Below are 19,880 nucleotides of genomic sequence, written 5' to 3' on the forward strand. Positions count from 1 at the left end.
TGCATTATTCACACACCACGATTTGCCGTTGGTAGCTGATTGTGAATTTTTGTTCATGTCCATGACAATTTGTGTCATGATTGAAATCGTGGTCTCAGTCACAGAGTAACCATTGTGATCATATCAGATCTTATCAGATCTTGAGGTTAGTCGTGGCAATTGCATTGATCACAGAAAATTTTTGAACTGCCCAAAACTTTTCTACTATCATTGCAATCACTATGACTGACCTCAAGATCTGATACAATCACCATGATTACTTCAACGATTTCATCAGTGACACAGATTGTGATAGACACAAACAATGATTTGAAAAGAAGAGGTTTTCATTAACTGTTTAAAAAAGAACAGCAGACTAAAAATCTGCCATAAATCTTATATCTAAGACCTCACAGTTGAAGAAGAAATCTTATAATCATCTGAAAGTAAATTTCTGCTGGCAAATAACAAAACTGTATTTTTGGGTGTTTAGAGGTGACACGAGAAATAATTGAAGGAAACATTCAGAGTTCATTTTGCTCATGAAAGAAAAAAAAATGAAATAGGAATTCCAATCATAGTGCATGAAAACCTTGAATAAAGATAGAAATGTACTTTCATTGTATTTCTATTGAAAACCTCTTCTGGAAACTGATCATTTGTGGCCTTAATTGATAATGACCCCAACCTTGATATCTTCTGGTGCTGGTAAACATCAGTAAAATATGGCATTTAATGTGGAGAACTGACTTTGAAAGGCAAAAAAGCGTGCAGAAAAAAAAAAGACAACGAAAAGAGGATTTCACTAAGCTCTCCTTCTTAACCCACTGAAGACTACAAGTCCTGAGTATACTCAGGCAGGTGTCTATGGGAAACGTGTCAAAGCAGAATCAGACCATCCTCAACGGGTTAAAGAAACAAGGCTCAGCAGCTCGCGGCTGCTAACTCTAACATTCTCCCCTTCCTCCCCCGCGATGCAAGGCTGTAATCTCTCAGATGGGGCGGCGAAATATCGCCCACGAGACGCTGGGAGAAATCAGTGTGTAAATCACGCAAAATCCCCCATTTGCAACCCCCCTCGGACGGCCCGACACTTGCCATGGCATTCTGGCAATATACTCTGCCCCCCCCCCCCCCCCACCCACCCCTGGAGGCTCTGTTTAGCCAGGCGTGATGTTCACAGTCTCTCACGTTCGGGGCGTCATCGATGCGCAACAAAATGACAAAAATCGCTTCTTCTTGGGGGAAAGGCATTTCAATATTTCATAAACACTCAAGATCATATCATATTTCAAACATGCGGCAGAGAGATTTACAGTTTTTTTCGTCAGTCTCGCTGTCGCCTCCCTCGTCGCAAAGCCTTCAGGGTATCATTGCGTTACTTTGAGTCTGCTCGAGATGAAATACATAATGTAATTACACGCTAGTCACTTTCAGAGAGATTCTCAGGACTTTGCCGACATGTGGAAGAAATTTTGCAATATTCCATCTCTTGAAGATTAAGTGAACAACTGGGGGAAAAAAGCATTATCACGTTCCAGTTCCTCGGATAAAAGAAAAATATTACAGCTATAAAGAATTTTCAAGGAACAAATTAGTAGTTATTCTTATATCCATGCATTGTTCGTGTCACCCTGTGACAAAGATGTGAAGTGATTTAATGAGAAACAAACAAAAAAAATGTGGACAGGAAATGAGGAATGGTATGGTGCTGAATGAAACTTGCTCGGGAGCCTAGTGGTATAGTGGATTCTTGCACATTCTCACACGGAAGATTCACAGGTCAAAGCTAGTCAGGTGCTCACATACTGAGAAAAGATGTTTTCTACACTTTGAACAGCCCTCTTGACCATAAACACCTGCTCACACATACCTGGGACTACTTTATAAGTGAAAATTTTTGCAGTGGTGAAATTTTCGCGCATTTTGCGCTACCAGAAACTAGCACGAAAATATAAGCACGCAAATATTTTTGCTTGCCATATGTTCCAGTAGTTGATTGTTTTGATTCCGCGTAATTAACAACACGTGAAACTCTTCTTTCCCGGCCGAGCGTGAAAATATTCACTTTTACAGTAACAGGATAGACACAAAGTGGTGAAGAAATGTCACTCTCTGTAAATGATACCCGAGATAATTTCGCTTGTATTTCCATCAATTTCCATGAATCTGCAGCAAACATTACCAAATACAATTTCAAATCTATACTACTCGATGTTGTGTAACATCAGAGCTCTAGGCTTTATGGGAAGAATGAACCACGTCTTTTTGTACAAGTACACACATTTTGCTCATTGATGAGAAAAAACTTTTGTCACTTGCTTCCTTTTGCCACTGTAGGGCAGTGCATCGATCTCAGCTTTCAACTTTTCTACGATTTTGGTTCATATCCTTCTCCGCTTGGCACTTCTGCTGACAGGCTTTCTTTGCTGACAGGCAATGATAGTTTGACAGCCCTGATTGTCAGTGAATGGGGGGCTTGTCTTTTCATTAATCTTAATCATATTATGGCAGCGTGCATGACGGACTGTTGTTATTGTTTCAACTGAGCAACTTTCTCTCTCGTTACGGATGAGTTTTGACCAGATGAATCGAAATACAAACAAATGTGGCAGGTTAGGGCATGGTGCCTGGGCATATGGGAACTTCAAAATACATCTACACCCTCCCCCTCCCCCAATACACACACAGACACAGACTCATACACACACTCTCTCACACAAATGTTCTGAGGAAGGGAATACAGACAGGTATTACTGTAAAACACAATATTTTTGTGGCACAAAATTTTCGCGAATTGGAGCCGACAGCTTTTTCCACGGGATGAAATTTTTGTGAGTTGCTCTAACATTAAATGCATAAAGTGTAGACAAGAACTTTTGCATGTATATTAATTTCACAAATCTTGGCTCTCACAAAATTTGCGAAATTAAAATGCATGCATCCAGGGTAGCCTCTTCGGTGTCAACACTGTTCTACCAAAGGGCCCTGCTATATGGTATAAAGGATTAAAGGACAAGTTCACCTTCATTAACATAAGGATTGAGAAAATGTAGCAATATTAGTAGAAAACATCATTGAAAGTTTGAGGAAAATCGGACAATCCGTTCGAAAGTTATGAATTTTTGAAGTTTTTGTGCAGTCACTGCTGGATGAGAAGACTACTGCAGTGTATGATGTCGCATGCGTACAACAATATAAGGAAAATATAAAGAGAATTTCACAAAATTTCACCTTTTGAAGAAAGTACACATTCCCTTCCCTTGACTCGTTACTGGCATATGTTATGGGTAATACTATTCCCATTGCCTTTAGAAAGAGGCAAGTTAAGTGCAGTTTCAACACAAAAATGTTAAAAATTCATAACTTTTGCATCGATTGTCCAATTTTCCTCAAACTTTCACTGATGTGTTCTACTAATTTTGTTGCATTCTCTCAATCCTTATGTTATGAAGGTGAACTTGTCCTTTAAACTGGCAGATATCACATAGCAAAAGAAAGAATGCAAGTCTGACTTACTGCGATGACATCGCCCTCCGTGATGGACCAGAACGCCTTGCAGAAGCGGATGTCCGACTTGTTGGTGATGTCCAGGATCTGCTTCCCCCGGGCCTCTGGGTTCGTTAGGTACCTGCCGCTAGGAAAGGGAAACATTAAGCACCAGAAAGTGGTGCACTTGACACAGTGTGTGTGTGGTGATGTTGGCGTGTTAGTGTTAGTGTTGGGTGTTAGGTGTCTGGGGGTTAGGTGTTATAGCATTAAGCACCAGAAAGTGGTGCACTTGACAAAAATGTGTGCATGGTAGGGATGGTGGCGTGTTAGTGTCAGTTGTTTGGGGGTTAGGTGTTAGCATTTGTACCAAAAAGTGGTGCACTTGACATAGTGTGTGGAGATGTCAGTGTGACAGTGTTGGGTGTTTGGTGTTTGGGTGTTCAGTATTACATGTCAGGCAAGATTCGACATTAGCAGTGGCCTGGGGCCACTAGATATTGATGTTGGGCCACCAAATTTTCTAGAAGGTTTTTTTTTTTTTTTTGTGGTCCAATCAGGAAGCTAAAATTCATAATGAATTTTTATATTTCCCCTTATTTTGGGCCATCAAAATTTTAGATTCAAATATTTCAGTGGCCCGAGAGGGCATCTAGAGAAAAAAAAAAAAGTTACTGTAAAGCCGCATTTAGGTGCTACATTTGTGTTCATGGTGCAGACCAATTGGGTATGAGGCAATGATGTAATAGTGCAGTTTAATGACTAATTGCAAGGATTAGTGTTTTAACACTTCAATGAAGTGCATGGTGTGAATATGATTTTCATCCTTCTGTACTTTGTACCTGATTTTCATTAATAAAAAGATCAAGGAAAAAGTTGTATCAATTACTTATCAAAATTTCCTCGTCTCTGAATTCTGATGTGATGTGATCAGTGGTGTTGAGTGTATCAGTCTTTTCATGACACTGTTCACAAGAGTGCAGAAGCATTTGATAGGAATGTATGCAAAGAAGCAGAACACACAACAATTTGTTAGTTTACATTTTATTGATTATTGCAAGTATTATGTCTAATGATTTTATAGGATCTTAAAACTTTTTTCAATCAAGGAAGATGAGGTATGTTATGACTACATACTACAACAAATTTCAGGAAAATATTTCACTAATTTATTTTCTGTTTGAGAGGCAGAAAGGTACTGATTCTATGATTCTAGGCAGAAGGGTACCGAGTCTACGGAGTTAATGCTTTCTGCATCTCAGCTGATGGTACATGTATAGTAACAACACACAAAGATACAGACAAAGGATTGGGTATATCTCACAAGAAGAAGATCTGTATTTCACACTGACTTCTAAACAGTTTTACCTTTTAACTATGAATTTGTGGTACAGTGTACCTGTTGCATGAAACCTTTCACCGGGAAAAAACTCTGGCAAGAACTCAAACCTCAGCTTAAAAATTGCCAGAGTTTTCTCCGGTAAAAAGTTTTACACAACATGCCCCTGACGTGTATCGGAGCAGACATCTATGGCAAACTATCTTTGTGGATGTCTGTAGAGTAAAATTTGTGCATGTGTGTGTGTATGATATTTGGTGCTATATGACTATCGCCAGCACTACTACATCTCTCAGCAGGACAATGTAAAAGAAATAAGAGAAATCAACACTCTACCAATAGTTTCTTTTCATTTCTCATTTTATTTTATTCTATTTTTTTTTTTTTTGAGTGGGGGAAGTAGAAAATAATGACTGTGTCTTATATTCCATAACTGTTTGAAACAGATATCATGGATACTTTGTCAATTTGCAGCCAAAGTACACTTTTGGGAAAACCACCTGACCTGATTATCCCTCATTATTAAGCATAATGACCCAATTCACAAAACTTCCTCGAACTCATTGTATGATCACTCGATGAGAGATAAAGTTTGGATGAGGAAATTGCTTTGAGGAAAACTATTTTTGACAAATCTCTCTCTTCATGTAGGATTTTCCATTCAAACAAAAATAAGCTCATGAAATCCCCATGTTCTTGTAAAAATGTCTCTGTATTGGTTTCTACAGTAGATGTTCCTGATATTTTTTCCTTTTACCCTGTTCCATAGTGAATTCTGAAATCCCTATAGACATAATACACAGGCCACCAGGTTCCCGTATGGAATGGGCTAATTTTTGCTTCTATATTCAAAACTGTGGTCATTTGAGCATGAGGCCCTTCTAATCAACCATTCATAACAAAATGCATATATGGATTTTGAATGGCAAAATTTATCAGCATTGAATGTATCATGGCATCAATATCAATCAATATATTTCAAATGTCCTCAAGCACAGTGTATGAAGAATGCTGTAAACACAGTACATTTTGAAGTGTTTTTTCCCCTCTATTTTTCATGAGAACTTCAGGAGTTGTCCGACATTCATAAAATGAAAGACCCACATTAAATATTGCCCCATCCCTTCTCCATAACACAAACAATGCTCTTTATATTGCCTCCAGAATGGAATATTCCCAACTCCCCTCATGTGGAAAAATAGATACTGTTTCCAATTCTGCTGCTGCAGTTATTGATCGCAAGGTTGACCACTCATAAAATTGTCATGCAAGTCCCACTTTGCGACATATCATACTTGCAAAATACATAGTGTATACAGTACAACACTCTCTAAATCATGGCTTTGCTTGTTTTGTAATATTAGCAGCCCCTGCTTCTTGACACAGAATTCTTTGCCTGTAGAATAGGCTAACAAATTGCGATGAGCAACTCACCAAAAAAAAAAAAAACAGAAAGATAATTCCGACTGTATTGTAGTAAACACACACTTAACTGTGGTATATAATTTATAAATATGATATTATGCAATTATTATATATGCCATAATATATAAGAGGGAGAGAGATACCAATAACGCCCAAACAATAATCAGAAAGCATACCAGACTGAGCATTCCTTTTCAAGACACAAGATGCTTTTACAAGATAATTCAATATTACAGGATTATATATAATTTTTAATTGAATAATATCAGTCAGCAATGAGGTATGGTAATAAACCCTCACAAGACCAGCACTCTACAATACAACTGACTCTGTATACAGACAGTTTGTTTAAACGGTAATGTTTGGGTTAATGATGAGATATACCCTCAGTCAAATCCATATCAAGAGACAGAAGCAAACAAGAGTAGAACAATTTGCACATATACATGCCGAACGAAAACAAACAGACACAAACCAGGATCACTGGCCAACAGGGAGAGGAAAACAACAGGGAAAAGGTGAAGAACCGCACTATTTTCATTTGTAGTCTTTAAAAGCTAAAACAGTGAGAGGAGATTTCCTGGCCTTGTACAAGTTATAAAGTTTCCGGTAATTCTACCCACCATGAAGATCTCCTATGAGATGCTCTCTATGCAAGGTTGTTACCTTAGAATGATATTCCATCCCAGTAATACTTTCAATTCGCTTATTTCAATCCTAAAAGTCACTACAAAATCTTGACAAATAGAAAGCTCACAGGTACCTTAAGAAGGATCGCTTGCTTGTTGATGGTTAGAATGATACGACGTAGGCTTTTGGTCTCTGAAAATAATTGCACATGTTATACCCTTTCCCTCAGATATTTACCTCAGACTGGATTATAGTATTTTTGTGGAAGCTTGTATGGCATTGCATTCTACCCACCCTTCCCCCCCCCCCCAATAAAATGGAATACAGTGTAACATCAGTCCAAAGTCACTGCAGACCAAACAGCTTTTAACCCATTAGTCATTGAAATGCCCGAAATCGCTTGCCTTATTACCGAATGTATTGCCTTATTACCGAATGTATTATTGTACTTTCTCATAATTCACTACACCTTCTGAATCACTACTAATGCATACAAAATGTTTTGATGTAAGGATATAGCACCAAACAGCAGAAATGTAGCTTTTGATTCTTGATGAGTTGTCAGATATCAAATCAGATACTAACTAGTATTAGTCTCTGATATTCATATAAATATTTTAAAGCTAATTCCCTTCATAGCACTTGCCCACTTTCACTTTCATACATGTGTAATTTATATTCTCTCCATTCTGTTGCTTTTTATAGCGTTGCTACTTTTAAAACAGCTTTCCCTTTCGGGGGACTCTTTCCGTATCGCTGCACTACAATGGATGGTACATGAATACTCCACAGGTTTGCATTACGCATTTTTGAGGTATTAGTACACAATGTATATAATCAGGGAATGTTCCCGCGGAAAGAAATGAATGACAGCTAGAAGAATGTAAATATGGATTTTGTTTGTATCTTTCAAGAGCTTGGAAGAGATATAGTACACAAATATATTGCACATAACTGTAAGTAGTATACCATAGTGGGTACTTAGGGTGAAGCAGAGCTGTCTATGCCATATATTTTGCAGTGGTTCTTTTCTGAAGACATTTGCGACTGGCCTTACATTCTCAAAATTAAACATGTTCAGGAGTATAACCTCCGGCAACAACACAAGTGCATTGAATTGCCCCAAAGGTTGGAAATGTTAGACTCTTCTCTTGTGCAGCGATAATACCCAAACTCTTTCCATCACTGCCGATCCCGATACACAAATTCAACAACTCACAAAACTTGATGCGTAAGGCCAAACTCACAAAACATATGGCGTAACAGCAGAGAGTTTTGTTAATAACTTTATATCCTTCTTTAGAGTGCATACATTTAGTGGTAGGGGGTTAAAAGGAGGCTTTTAGATGGTGCATTATCCGTTCCAGCAATTTTCAATTCAGCTCACCTACGCCTGCTAGGTAGCTTTGACTGCGATCGCCTGAGGACGAGAAGCGTGGGTGTTAAGGTCACTCACTGGACACAAAACTGACCGGCTTATCATCGCACAAAGATTACACTTGACCACAAGGCTATTAGGACATTCAACTAAAATTATTCAGATGCATTACGGACCATCTACACAGTACACAATTAACAGTAAATGGGACTGATAACATAATTTTTCTTCTTCAATTCAAATATACTTTGGCAGTTATGAAATTCACTAAATGTTCATCTTTGATAACAAAAATAGTTTGTCACTCATTTTGACATCAAGACATTGGTCATGTTTTCTTGTCTATTTTTTAACTTACTTATGTTTGTTGTGTTGCTTCTTCTTCTGGTACACCCACGTACGTCATACACGGTATGTGACATGATTTGGCACTGATTGAATAGTACCATACTACACTATTGCCATGGTGCACATACTCTCTTAAGAAAAAAAAAATCCAGAGAAAATGTTCACTCTTGAAGGAGTAAATAACAGAAAGGAGTGAATTTAGAGTGAATTTTTAATGAAAATGTTCATTTTCACTAATTTTGGAGTGACCTCAGGGATCACTCCAAAATCTTTGAGTGATCCCTGAGGTCACTCTAAAATGAGCGAAAAATGAATATTTTCACTCAAAATTCACTCAGATTTCACTCTTTTCTGTTATTCACTCCTTAAAGAGTGAACGTTTTCACTCAATTTTTTTTTTTAGGGAGTAACATATACAGCGATAAAGAGCATACATTATTTGCTCATACATTAAGGTTGATTATACATTAAAATAGATCATAAAAGAAGAGCTATGACTTGTTGTATTTGTTGATTTGTTTTGTTTCTGCTTTTGTTTTTGGTTTTGCTTTTTGTTTGTGTCTTTATCTTGTTATTTTTTTCAGGTGGCTTCCCAAAAATATACTTTGACCTGACACACTTCAGCAGAAGATGTAGAAATACTGAAAACAAATGTGGGGCTTTACAATTCCCCTACCCCTTCTATTACAAAGACAAATAAATTTGGCCATTTTGAGAGGCATTCCGCACGTAACTGGCAGAGTGGTAAATTAACGCAAACTAAAGAACCAATAGGTACGGGAGTTACATGATGTGATACCCATAATTTTTCTGGTTTCTCACAAGGTATGGTCTTTGAATGCTTCTTGGATACACTTTGCAGTAAATGCGAGAGAAAGAGACAAGTGTGGCTTTTGATCTCTCACAGACAGTTGTATCTTACAATGATGATAAAACAGACATCATGGTGCACGTTTCCATAAGGGGGTGTTGTCAATGTCATGCTCTCCTATCATGACAATACTTTTTTTTTCTTTTTCTTTTTTGCTGTTGTTGTGAGCTTTGATATTGCCAAGGAGTGTAATCTTTAGATACATCACTTTGTTGTTGTTGTTGTTGTTGTTGTTGTTGTTGTTGTTGTTGTTGTTGTTGTTGTTGTTGTTGTTGTTGTTGTTGTTTTTGTTTTTGTTTCCTTCTTCAGTGTAGTTTCTTTTTCCTTGATTCCAAACTCGATCTCCTCCATGAGGACTGAACAAAGTTGCAGTCTTGAAGAGACAGCTACAACAATATTTAAACATTTCATTTTCAACGAAAGTGTAAGATTACTTTTCTGCAAGTAAAACAGATATTATAGAATTGATATCAGTGGAACATTTTCAAGTCTTGCAAAATTGGATCTCTGTAAAGTTATATAGGTATTACAATAGACGGCTACCCCCTCAAATGGATATCAAACTTTCAAAGTGATACCAAGTTTTCAGCAGCTCAAGTTAATGTCAAGATATTTGCTTGCGGTCACAACAAAACTATCGTTCTGCAATATCGAGAACTATTTTGAGCATGACATATTCTGGGAGTTCTAGGTTAGGAGCAAACAACAGTATTGGTTTTCGTAAATCGATGATGGAGCTAAAGTCATCTATTTCGGTCCAGAGAGATTAAGCCGTGTCCTCGTGACAGTTGCGGTCCAATCCAACCAAAATACCCTGGCCCATCGCATTTTGTTTCAATTGATATTCCCCGACATTTGATATTAAATTGCAGTCTTTTTCTAAAGATTCTCTGCACACAAACAACTCAGTTTCCACAACAAGAACAAAGTAGTGTTTTCAATTCACTACCTGTTGTGCCCCTTTAAAATGTATCACTTCTGAAAACTTGCTTCGTGATAAAACACAAAATAGTGATTTGTTGATCTGCTGATTTGAAAATCTCTAGATTCTATGGTGGCATGGTAACATGACCTTACAATACACCTTGTAGGCTTTTGTCAGAGATGAGAAAAGATAGAATAAATCAACAACAACAAATCCTAATTGAGAATGAAAAATCTCTGCCATTGTGCTGAGTGGTAACGTGACAATCTTTGATGAACACATTTATTGTAGATAAGATATATATCGCCGTTGGGGCAACAAAGCTTCATACAATGTATCTCAAAGATGCCAAATGTTTCTGAGAGCAAAAAATATGGCAGCCAAAGCACCATAACAAATGGGATAGTCTTTCCTTTGGCATGCCACAGTGACTCCATTTTGGGGTAAGACAGCTTGGATTTAGACAGGACATCACTTACGTGATTATCTGACAATTAATCCAATAAAGTGATTTTCACCAAAATTTAAGATACAAGGTCTTGTCACCCCAGCAACGATATGTGTAAATAACTGAGTAAGTGCTTAACGGTGTGATGTAGATATGATTTCAATGGTATGCAAACAATTAACAATTAAATCCTACAACTACTTTATGTGACTGCTACAAATATTCACTTACAACATGACTTTATTTGGGAAAATATAATTGCAGTGTGTTCTGTAAATGTCTTTTTTTTTAATGAATTAAGGGTATATCTTCACATCATATAGATTTCTATGACTGCAATTCATAACAAAAATACTGAAAATATCATATTCAGTGACTTTCTTCCATCAAAGGATAAACCATCTCTTAAAATGTTTCTATGTTTTTGCTATCACTTAAATACTTAATTCATTTCAGTTAAAGAGATATCAAAAGTTCTTCTAACAAAGACAGGATCAACTCAGTTCCAATTAGGTTTAAAAGTTGAACTTCAAAAGCAACAAATAATACTGAGTATGCAAGCAGTGTGCAAAATAAACCCAAAACTAAAATCATAACACATTTAAAGGTGAATCACAAAAGCAAATTAGCACTGCCATGCATAAAATCACAGTGAGAGATTGTTACAGTATCAAATTTTTGATAGGGTCCGAAAAATCAAATTCTAGAAGAAATTGGAAACATGATACAGTTGTTAGTACTCACTACATCAATGAAACAATCTAGAATAGAGAAATGGTCAGAAAAATGTACTTGATTCCATTTCCCCTTGTTTTGTAAGACAACCATCCTTTTTTTATGCTTCAGAGAGTTGGATTATACCAGACATAACCTCTGACATAGTTGTCATGACAACCGTTAATACTCTAAAAGTTATAATGCAACCATCCTCTACTCTTATGGATTGAGATCTGCCCCAGCCTTTACCTGTGAAAGAAAGACGACGCCACCCGTGAGAAGGGCCCCTCGTACTTCTGGTAACCCTCCGCGTAGGATGCCAGCGCCACGGCCACCGTTTGGAGGGGTTGCCATAGCGACTCACAGAACTGCACAGGTAAAGGGAGATACGGAACAAGGCAGGAATAATTAACAAATGAGATTACTGATGTAGACGGCCTCATGCATGTCATATTACATAATGCATTTCACGTCTATTAACATGTTCAAGTCCCGATGACAAGCCAACCAAAAATGTTCACTGATGTTCTCATTATCCTGGTCTCTCTCTCTCTCTCTCTTTCTCTCTTTCTTTCTTGCACTGCTCACATCAGAATCTGTGTTTCCCAGGAGGGAAAATAAAAATGATGTGTATATTGCAGATATAATACTTTCAGGGTTTTTTTTTTTCATGTTCATATTTTTCAAGTTTCTTTTTCTTTTGAATCCATCTGAAGATTTCATTACACATGAAAAGATGCAAGAATGTAAGAATTTTTGATGCAAGAATGAAGTTTTGCTTCCAGTCAATGTACACATACTGTATGGGCATTGCCCTGCGAGCAGGTGCCTAATGACATTAAGATGTAAATTTTGTCTGGCGGGGAGAGCAAATTCTCAAAAATGTAATTAAACTCGCAGACTTGCTAACATGGCAGAGGAAAGGATATAAGGATCCTAAAATAGCATTTTTTTTTTAAAGATAGTGGAAACATTTGGTAAAATTTCCGGCAGCTCAGCCTACGCTGCTGGCTTCGTGCCAAATCCGACATGCGGAATTCCTCCAACCAAATCCCCCCTCCTGAGGTGTGCAAACCCTCAACAGACTGTCTTTGACGTAAGGCGCAACGGTCGTTAATCAGCAAATTGGGAGCCCCCCTTCGTCGGAATATCTGCCAAAATGATAGATAAGCGTGCGTACATTTAATTATGCTTCCGCAGCCGTTCATGTCCATAAATGGCTCAGTGCAACATTGCAAACTTTTTCTGACAATTTTACTGCTCTACTCACACCCACATTTGTGCTGATTGCCGGAGTTTTGATGTAGCCATCCTTAATGTGTCCCATCCCCATCGCCATCCCCCTCCAATCCCCTCCCCTTCCACCTCACCACCCCATTCCAACTCCAGAGACACGCTACATTGAGATGAAACAAACAACTTTTTATAGTAAATCACATGTATCTCATAAACCAGCATCTCATCCACAAAGAAAAGACAGACGTCTTTATGGCTTCAGCTGGGGGAATGGCAGAAGGACGTAAGTGACACCATGCAGTGTTTGTGGACTTAAGTACCCTTTAGCATCTCAACGTACAATAAATGAGAGTTTTGCTGCAAAAAGGTCATCTTTTTGTAGCAGCCCTCAGCTCCACATTTAACACATATCGTAAGAGTTGCAAATTAACCAGAAAACGATTAGAAATGCAGTACAAGTGTCATGTTGGCAGGGTGACTGTAACTGAACTACAGAATGCAATTACAGTAATGGATGTCTTTTTCTTTCACACCGTATTTTGTTTTGCTTTGTCTTTCTACCGTTACTCTCTTCCTTGGAGATACATGTAGTGCATAAATTGGATCTATGTGTTATTGTTATGGACCGAGCAAAAACAGAAGGAACAAAAGCCTGGGATTTGAAAATTTGGTTCTGTTAATAATGAGACAAGAAATCCTGTCTACGCTCGATCACAAGTATCCAAAAATATTCCTTCATCCACGTCACTGAGCTAGGTTTGTACACCTCAGACTGCAATTGGGTTGAAGTCCAATATGAATATTTTGTTGGTTTATGTTTTTTTCCCCTGCCATTGATCCATGGACATCCACTCCCCTTCTTGTTGATGAAAAAGTGCTATTATCGGCAGGATGTCGTATGGATACAGGGCTAATTTTTAACTGATTACATTTCTCACAGGGTAGGGGGGAGGCAGCATGTACGCTTTTCCAATTAACCTATAAACGCTGTTCTGTGCACTGTCCAAACATCTAGTCCCCGAGTGGCAGTACGTTTTACAAATATAATGTCCCTCTGGTTCGTACGCAAGCTTACTACGCTTGCTTGCACATTGACACCGCGAACAGTTTCTCGTTTACAACTCCGGTTTAAGGATGGCGTTGTTTGCTGAGTCAACATTACCTCATTCCACGTGTGTTCATTTGCTGTGTATGTATTCATTACCCTTTAACACAATCCATCTACATACAGGCATCTGAAAGAACTATGAAAGGATAAAATTCTTTAAACACAGCAATTCAAACACATTCCACCCCCCCCCCCCCTTCCCTTCCCCTTCCAGGAAAACATGGTTACAAATAAATGGACAAAAAAAAAAAATCTTTATCAGAAAACAAGATCTACTAGTAGGATCAGAAGAAGCAACAATTTATGACATTGGTTCTCTGCTTAATGATATATAACACTTTCTTGCTCAGGTGTTCAAACGAAATTACTGAAGCGGTATATTGCTTGTAATGTTCTCCTTGCATTAGAGCTCGTATGTCCCTTTTACAACCCTGAAAATTAGATTCCTGTCATAAGCTGGTATATTCATTAGAGAGGTAGGTAATTTACATCTTTTCTCAGTATAATCATAAAACTGGAAACTTCTTTATAATGGAGGGGGAAACAATACAATAGAGTGGCAGTTAAAGGACAAGTTCACCTTCATAAACATAAGGATTGAGAGAATGCAGCAATATTAGTAGAACACATCAGTGAAAGTTTGAGGAAAATTAGACAATCGATGCAAAAGAAAATTCAACATATTTTCACTTTTTTCGCATAATAAAAGAGCACTTGACTTGCCTCTTTCTAGAGGCAGGGGGAATAATATTACCCATAACATATGTAAGGAGTCAAGGGAATGTGTGCTTTTTTCAAAAGATGAAATTTTGTGAAATTCTCTTTTTATTTTCCTTATATTGTTGTACTCATGTGACATCATACACTGCAGTAGTCTTCTCATCCAGCGGTGACTGCACAAAAACTTCAAAAATTCATAATTTTTGAACGGATTGTATGATTTTCCTCAAACTTTCAATAATGTGTTCTACTAATATTGCTACATTCTCTCAATCCTCATGTTTATGAAGGTGAACTTGTCCTTTAATTTATTCAGACCCAGAAAAAAAGTGCAACCATTCTCCTTGACACTAAGGGGGGGGGGGAGGCGTATTCTCGAATTGCATGGGGCTTGTCCTTCATTTCCTTTTTACAGATTTGATACATGATGTTGAGAGACATTAAATCATTCAACCATGCACTACTTGTGAGGTTTGCGAAAGGGATATGACCTTAAAAGCTTTTCAGGTGAGTGAAGGTGAACACTAGAAATGAATTGCTAACACTACTCATAGTAATGATATTATAAAAATGACAAAAACTATTGTAACAATAATGATAACAAAATAAACATAATGATGAAGATGGTGATGATGATAATAATAATAATGAAAATGATAATAATAATAATAATAATAATAATAATAATAATAATAATAATAATAATTATAAGCATATTTATAATTATAATTATGATTATAATTGATTATAATTATGATTATAATTATGATTATAATTGATTATAATTATTATTTTAATTATAATTATAATTATAATTATAATACATAAAAAAACAAAGAGGATACTCGGATCACCTAATGCTGGTAAAAAATTATAACAGTCACAGCTGCCCAGCAGGGCAAGAGCCCTCAAGTTCAACTGGCCCTGAAATCATTATTGGCTACCTTCAGGAAAATGTAAGCAGGATTTATATTGTCCAATTACGCTGAAGGCAGAGGACAAACTTAACTGATAATGGCGCAGCTTGGGATCCAGAATTTTTATTTCATCTACTGGCATTGTGTTGCAATTGCTCACATACTCTTTCAAGTGGCTGCAAAAGATTAAGTGTCACTAGTAGTGAATTCCTTGAACAATCTGTAAGTGAAAACGTGCTACATTGTATAAAGCTCAAAGAGATTCACGAGTATTATGCCTCCAACTTGACGTGCTTGCACAATTGCGTTACTTATAGCACCGCCGCAAGCCTTTTGCTAATGGGGCTGACATTTCTCCAATGTCAGAATAAAGTGATTTGAGGCTGATGTCTGTCCCGGCATCACCTTGGGGAGCTGTGTTGCCGTGAGATGGGGCAAAGTTTGTCATCTTCTCATCGTTGAAGGTGAGATCAGGGAGGTGGAAAGATTCCACCTCCCTGGTGAGATGCACAAAATGATACACAATAGAACTCAGACTGTAGTATTATAACTACACGTATTCAATGCATATTGACCCTGGGGTAACACAATCTCCCATCTCAACTGGCATAAACTTTTGAATTAAATTTTGAATATCAAAAATATTGAATTGAGATTTAAATCATTACAATTATCAACTATGCAATCCAAAATAATGTCTCTGCATTATTTGACATCAGCATTAATGTCATTTGTGAAAACTTTGTGAAAATGAAACAGAATTTTAACTCTCCTCAAAATCTATGATTTTCTCCTTTTATGTTGTCTCCAGAGACATAATATTTGCTTACAAGTGTACTCTGACACCTATCAAAGAGTGATATGTTGTAAATTGCAGATAGAAGCAACTATTGCCAAATATTTTTATTTCTAGTTCCATTTTTAAGCTTTTACTACTACTGGGAATCCTCATACATGGAAATTTGTTTATGAGTTCTATTTATATAAGTTTTGTGCTAAAATGTTAGTTTCGTAATTTTTTTTTTCCAAAGTGAATCAAGTGTTTACCATGTAGGCCTACAAATAATAAATCGAATCAAATCAAGATGCATTGTGTTAGGACAAGCCAGAAAAGATGATGTTTCCAAGTTCATCAGCTCAAGCCTAATGTTGACGTCACGCATCGATGGACACTCGTTACAGAAATATATCTCTCCAGTGGCTCTTCAAGAAGATATTAAATCTCAGTAAACTAGAGAAGCACTCTGAGAGTGCAGACATCTGCCAAGCAGCTACTTTCCACCACTGATCTTGTTCTTCCATTGAGATCAGTGATTTCCACTCATATCTACATGTATGCATGCTGAAAATCATCCGATTTCCCAATATAGAAGCCTTTTGTTATGTCATCAACTTCCAGCTGCAAGGCGCACCTCGCCCTAGTAAAAACTAGAGCATGCACTTTAGTGTGCATACTGTATGAAAACCTCAAAATGTGTAGCTTGAACTCTGAAGTTCATTGACCCCACCTGCCAAAATATCAAAAATCTTTCATAAAATCCATAAAAATTCCTGGATCACTACCAAAATTTAACTCTCTGTTCCTTGAGTCATTCTCAACCTTTCCTGTAAGTTTCATCCAAATCCGTTCACAACTTTTCGAGTTATTTTGCACACAGCCAAACAAACCAACCAACAAATCAATGCCAATAAAAAAAAAACATAACCCCCTCCTTTGACAGAGGTAACAAACTAATGCCTATGAAAATATGACCTCCTCCCCTAGCGGGGGTCATAAAACATCATTCAATTGCAAAATGTGGTTAAGTGCAATAGCAGTTAACAGAAACGTGGGTTTGCAAAATATATTGAATCTTCTGATTATAAGCACGTGGACACACCTTTCACAAGAGTACCACGGAAGTGGACAGCGGGAGTCGGGGTGAGGGGTTGCGACCACCTTGCGTGGGCAGTGAACAAGCCTGCAGCCTGCCTCTGCTGAAAGATTCGGGGAATGAACCGACGAGAACGTCTGTCTCTCCTTCTCCCTCTTTACTTCCATTTCTCCTTCTCTCTTTCACTCAGACGACTATTGGTAAAGTCAATATTTGTGAATTTTCTTAAAAAAGGAACGTAAGCGTAGGTAGGTTCCTGTGTCGCACGGAAAGGAGTCCTCCTCCAAGAGTGTCCCCTCATACTGTGAGCCAAAAGTGTGGAGTAATTACCGGTAGTGTAGTTATCTACCTTGGCAGCCTTGGGACGCTAGCTTGCAAATCAAGGCGACATGTGATTAATTAAAATGTGCATCATGAAGCACGCACATTTAAAGGGCAAGTTCGCCTTCATTTCATCCATGTGAATTAAGTGAATGCAGCAATATCAATAGAACACATCAGTGAAAGTTTGAGGGAAATCCGACAATCCGTTGAAAAGTTCTGAATTTTTAAAGTTTCTGCACAATCATTGCAGCATGAGAGGACAAAGTAAGAGCTTGTGATGTCACATGTGTAGAACAATATGAGGAAGTTATGAAGAAAATTCAACATATTTTTACTTTTCTCTCATAACTAAAGAGCACTTGACTTGCCTCTTTCAGAAGGCAGGGGGAATAACACTACCCTTGTTCAACATGCATCATTGACAATTCAAGGGAATGTGTACCTTTTTTTAAAAATGAAATCTTGTCAAATTCTCTTAACAATTTCCTCGTATCGTTCTACTCATGTGACATCATAAAATGTAGTAGTCTTCTCATCCAGCAGTGACTGTGCAGAAACTTCAAGAATTCACAAATTTGGAACAGATTGTCCAAGTTTCCTTCAACTTTTACTGATGTGTTCTCCTAGTATTGCTGCATTCACTCAATCCACATGAAGGTGAACTTGTCCTTGAAAGCACCCAGATGTAATACACTGAGACATGCAAGATCTGAGCAGTCAAAGGAAATAAATAGACACAAAGATTGGCATTTTTTTTTTCATAAATGGCAAATATTCTTGTAGTTTGAAAGCTGGAGGTTGCTATCTGTCTTGTTTTGATTTATTCTTAAAAACATCACTTTCATGCAATATGTACTAAATAATCAAACTTTTATGTTACTTAAGATTCACTAAAGGAAGAATAATATGTGTTTTGTCAGGCGGGGGGGGGGGGGGGGGTGATTACAAGTTGTGCCTGTGGAGTATCATGGCAACGGCTTTTTATGTCTCTTGTGTAAAGTAAATTTTGTATCATACTGACATTTTATCTAAGCTGGAAAATCAGTAAAATCTCGAAGCAGCAGCTTCACATCACGAAAAGTCTACAAGGACATTAAACATTGAGAGAGAATGGCAGCAATTTTCAGGGCCATCACTCCATGCAACATGGTACCTTTGGCTGTCCCCCATCTTGGTCGCGTGACCGTGACAACGGTTGCATGGCAACATAAACACGCATGCTGAACAGGAAAGATCAAAATGGCAAATCTTCTTGAATTTTTTTCCTTCTCATTTCCGATCAACTTCCTCTATCCGGGAAGATATTCGTGTACAAAAAGACAGTGCTTTCTTGTCATATTTCTTGACGTCATTATTAAAGCAACATTCTTGTTTTATACCGGTAATGAAAATTGTGAAATTATTGACATTTACTGCATAAAGCTTTTTATCATTAGAATCATTAAAGCAACATCTTTCTTTCATGAAAACTGTGGAATTGACATTTACTGCATAAAGCTTTTTATGATCAAAATTATGAAAGCAACCATTCTTATATAAGAAAATTGTGAAATTATTGACATTTACTGCATAAAGCTTCTTGGCAAGCACGAGAAAGGCCTTGGCCATACAACGCACAATCACGCTGCAATTTTAAATGTCAAATGGGCGTCACAGTGAGAGCGCTGATCGAATTGTCAAAAAGCTTCATAAAATCTCAGAACTGCCGGTTGCGCTCACACCGACTTGCCACGTCTGTTCCAATGCGTGCACAGTACAGGCAGCGCAAATCGTCTCCCCCAGGTATAAAGCCTCCTCGCGTAAAAACTCTTCACAGACAGTTCTCGAATTAATGTCGTTGCGGAGGTTTGTTTGCTTTTTTGGGGGGGTTATTTTAAGACTCATAATTGTGATGTTTTGGTAGGCACGGATGAGGACAACATTCTAGGCCCTCTGCAGAAATTGAGGGCACGAGTGAGTGACCTCGTTGGGCAAGAGAAAGGGGCGGAGACGGGGGAGGAGTACGAGGAGGACAAGACAATGTATTTACGAACTCTCCCGTTTACTCAATTGATTTTCGGCTCCTCTCTATTTGGCCGAGAAAATGCGCGAGCACGATCCTCGAGGGGAAAAAGCCGGGGGGGGGGGGGGGGGGAGGGTAGATTCACTGAAA

General features: G+C 37.8%; 1 protein-coding gene across 1 annotated transcript in view; it reads right to left on the reverse strand.

Annotated features, from left to right (window-relative positions):
• The window catches only part of LOC140230068 (hormone-sensitive lipase-like), an 84,692-nt gene that overhangs the window by 29,899 nt on the left and 34,913 nt on the right, over positions 1-19,880 (reverse strand). Inside the window, exons 2-3 of the mRNA XM_072310275.1 lie at positions 11,799-11,917; positions 3,499-3,616 (exon numbers count right to left, since the gene is read on the reverse strand). Of these exons, the coding sequence (XP_072166376.1) occupies positions 3,499-3,616; positions 11,799-11,917 (237 nt within the window). The remainder of the gene's footprint in view (positions 1-3,498; positions 3,617-11,798; positions 11,918-19,880) is intronic.

This window comes from Diadema setosum, chromosome 6 (assembly GCF_964275005.1).
Source record: "Diadema setosum chromosome 6, eeDiaSeto1, whole genome shotgun sequence".
Taxonomy (NCBI): domain Eukaryota; kingdom Metazoa; phylum Echinodermata; class Echinoidea; order Diadematoida; family Diadematidae; genus Diadema; species Diadema setosum.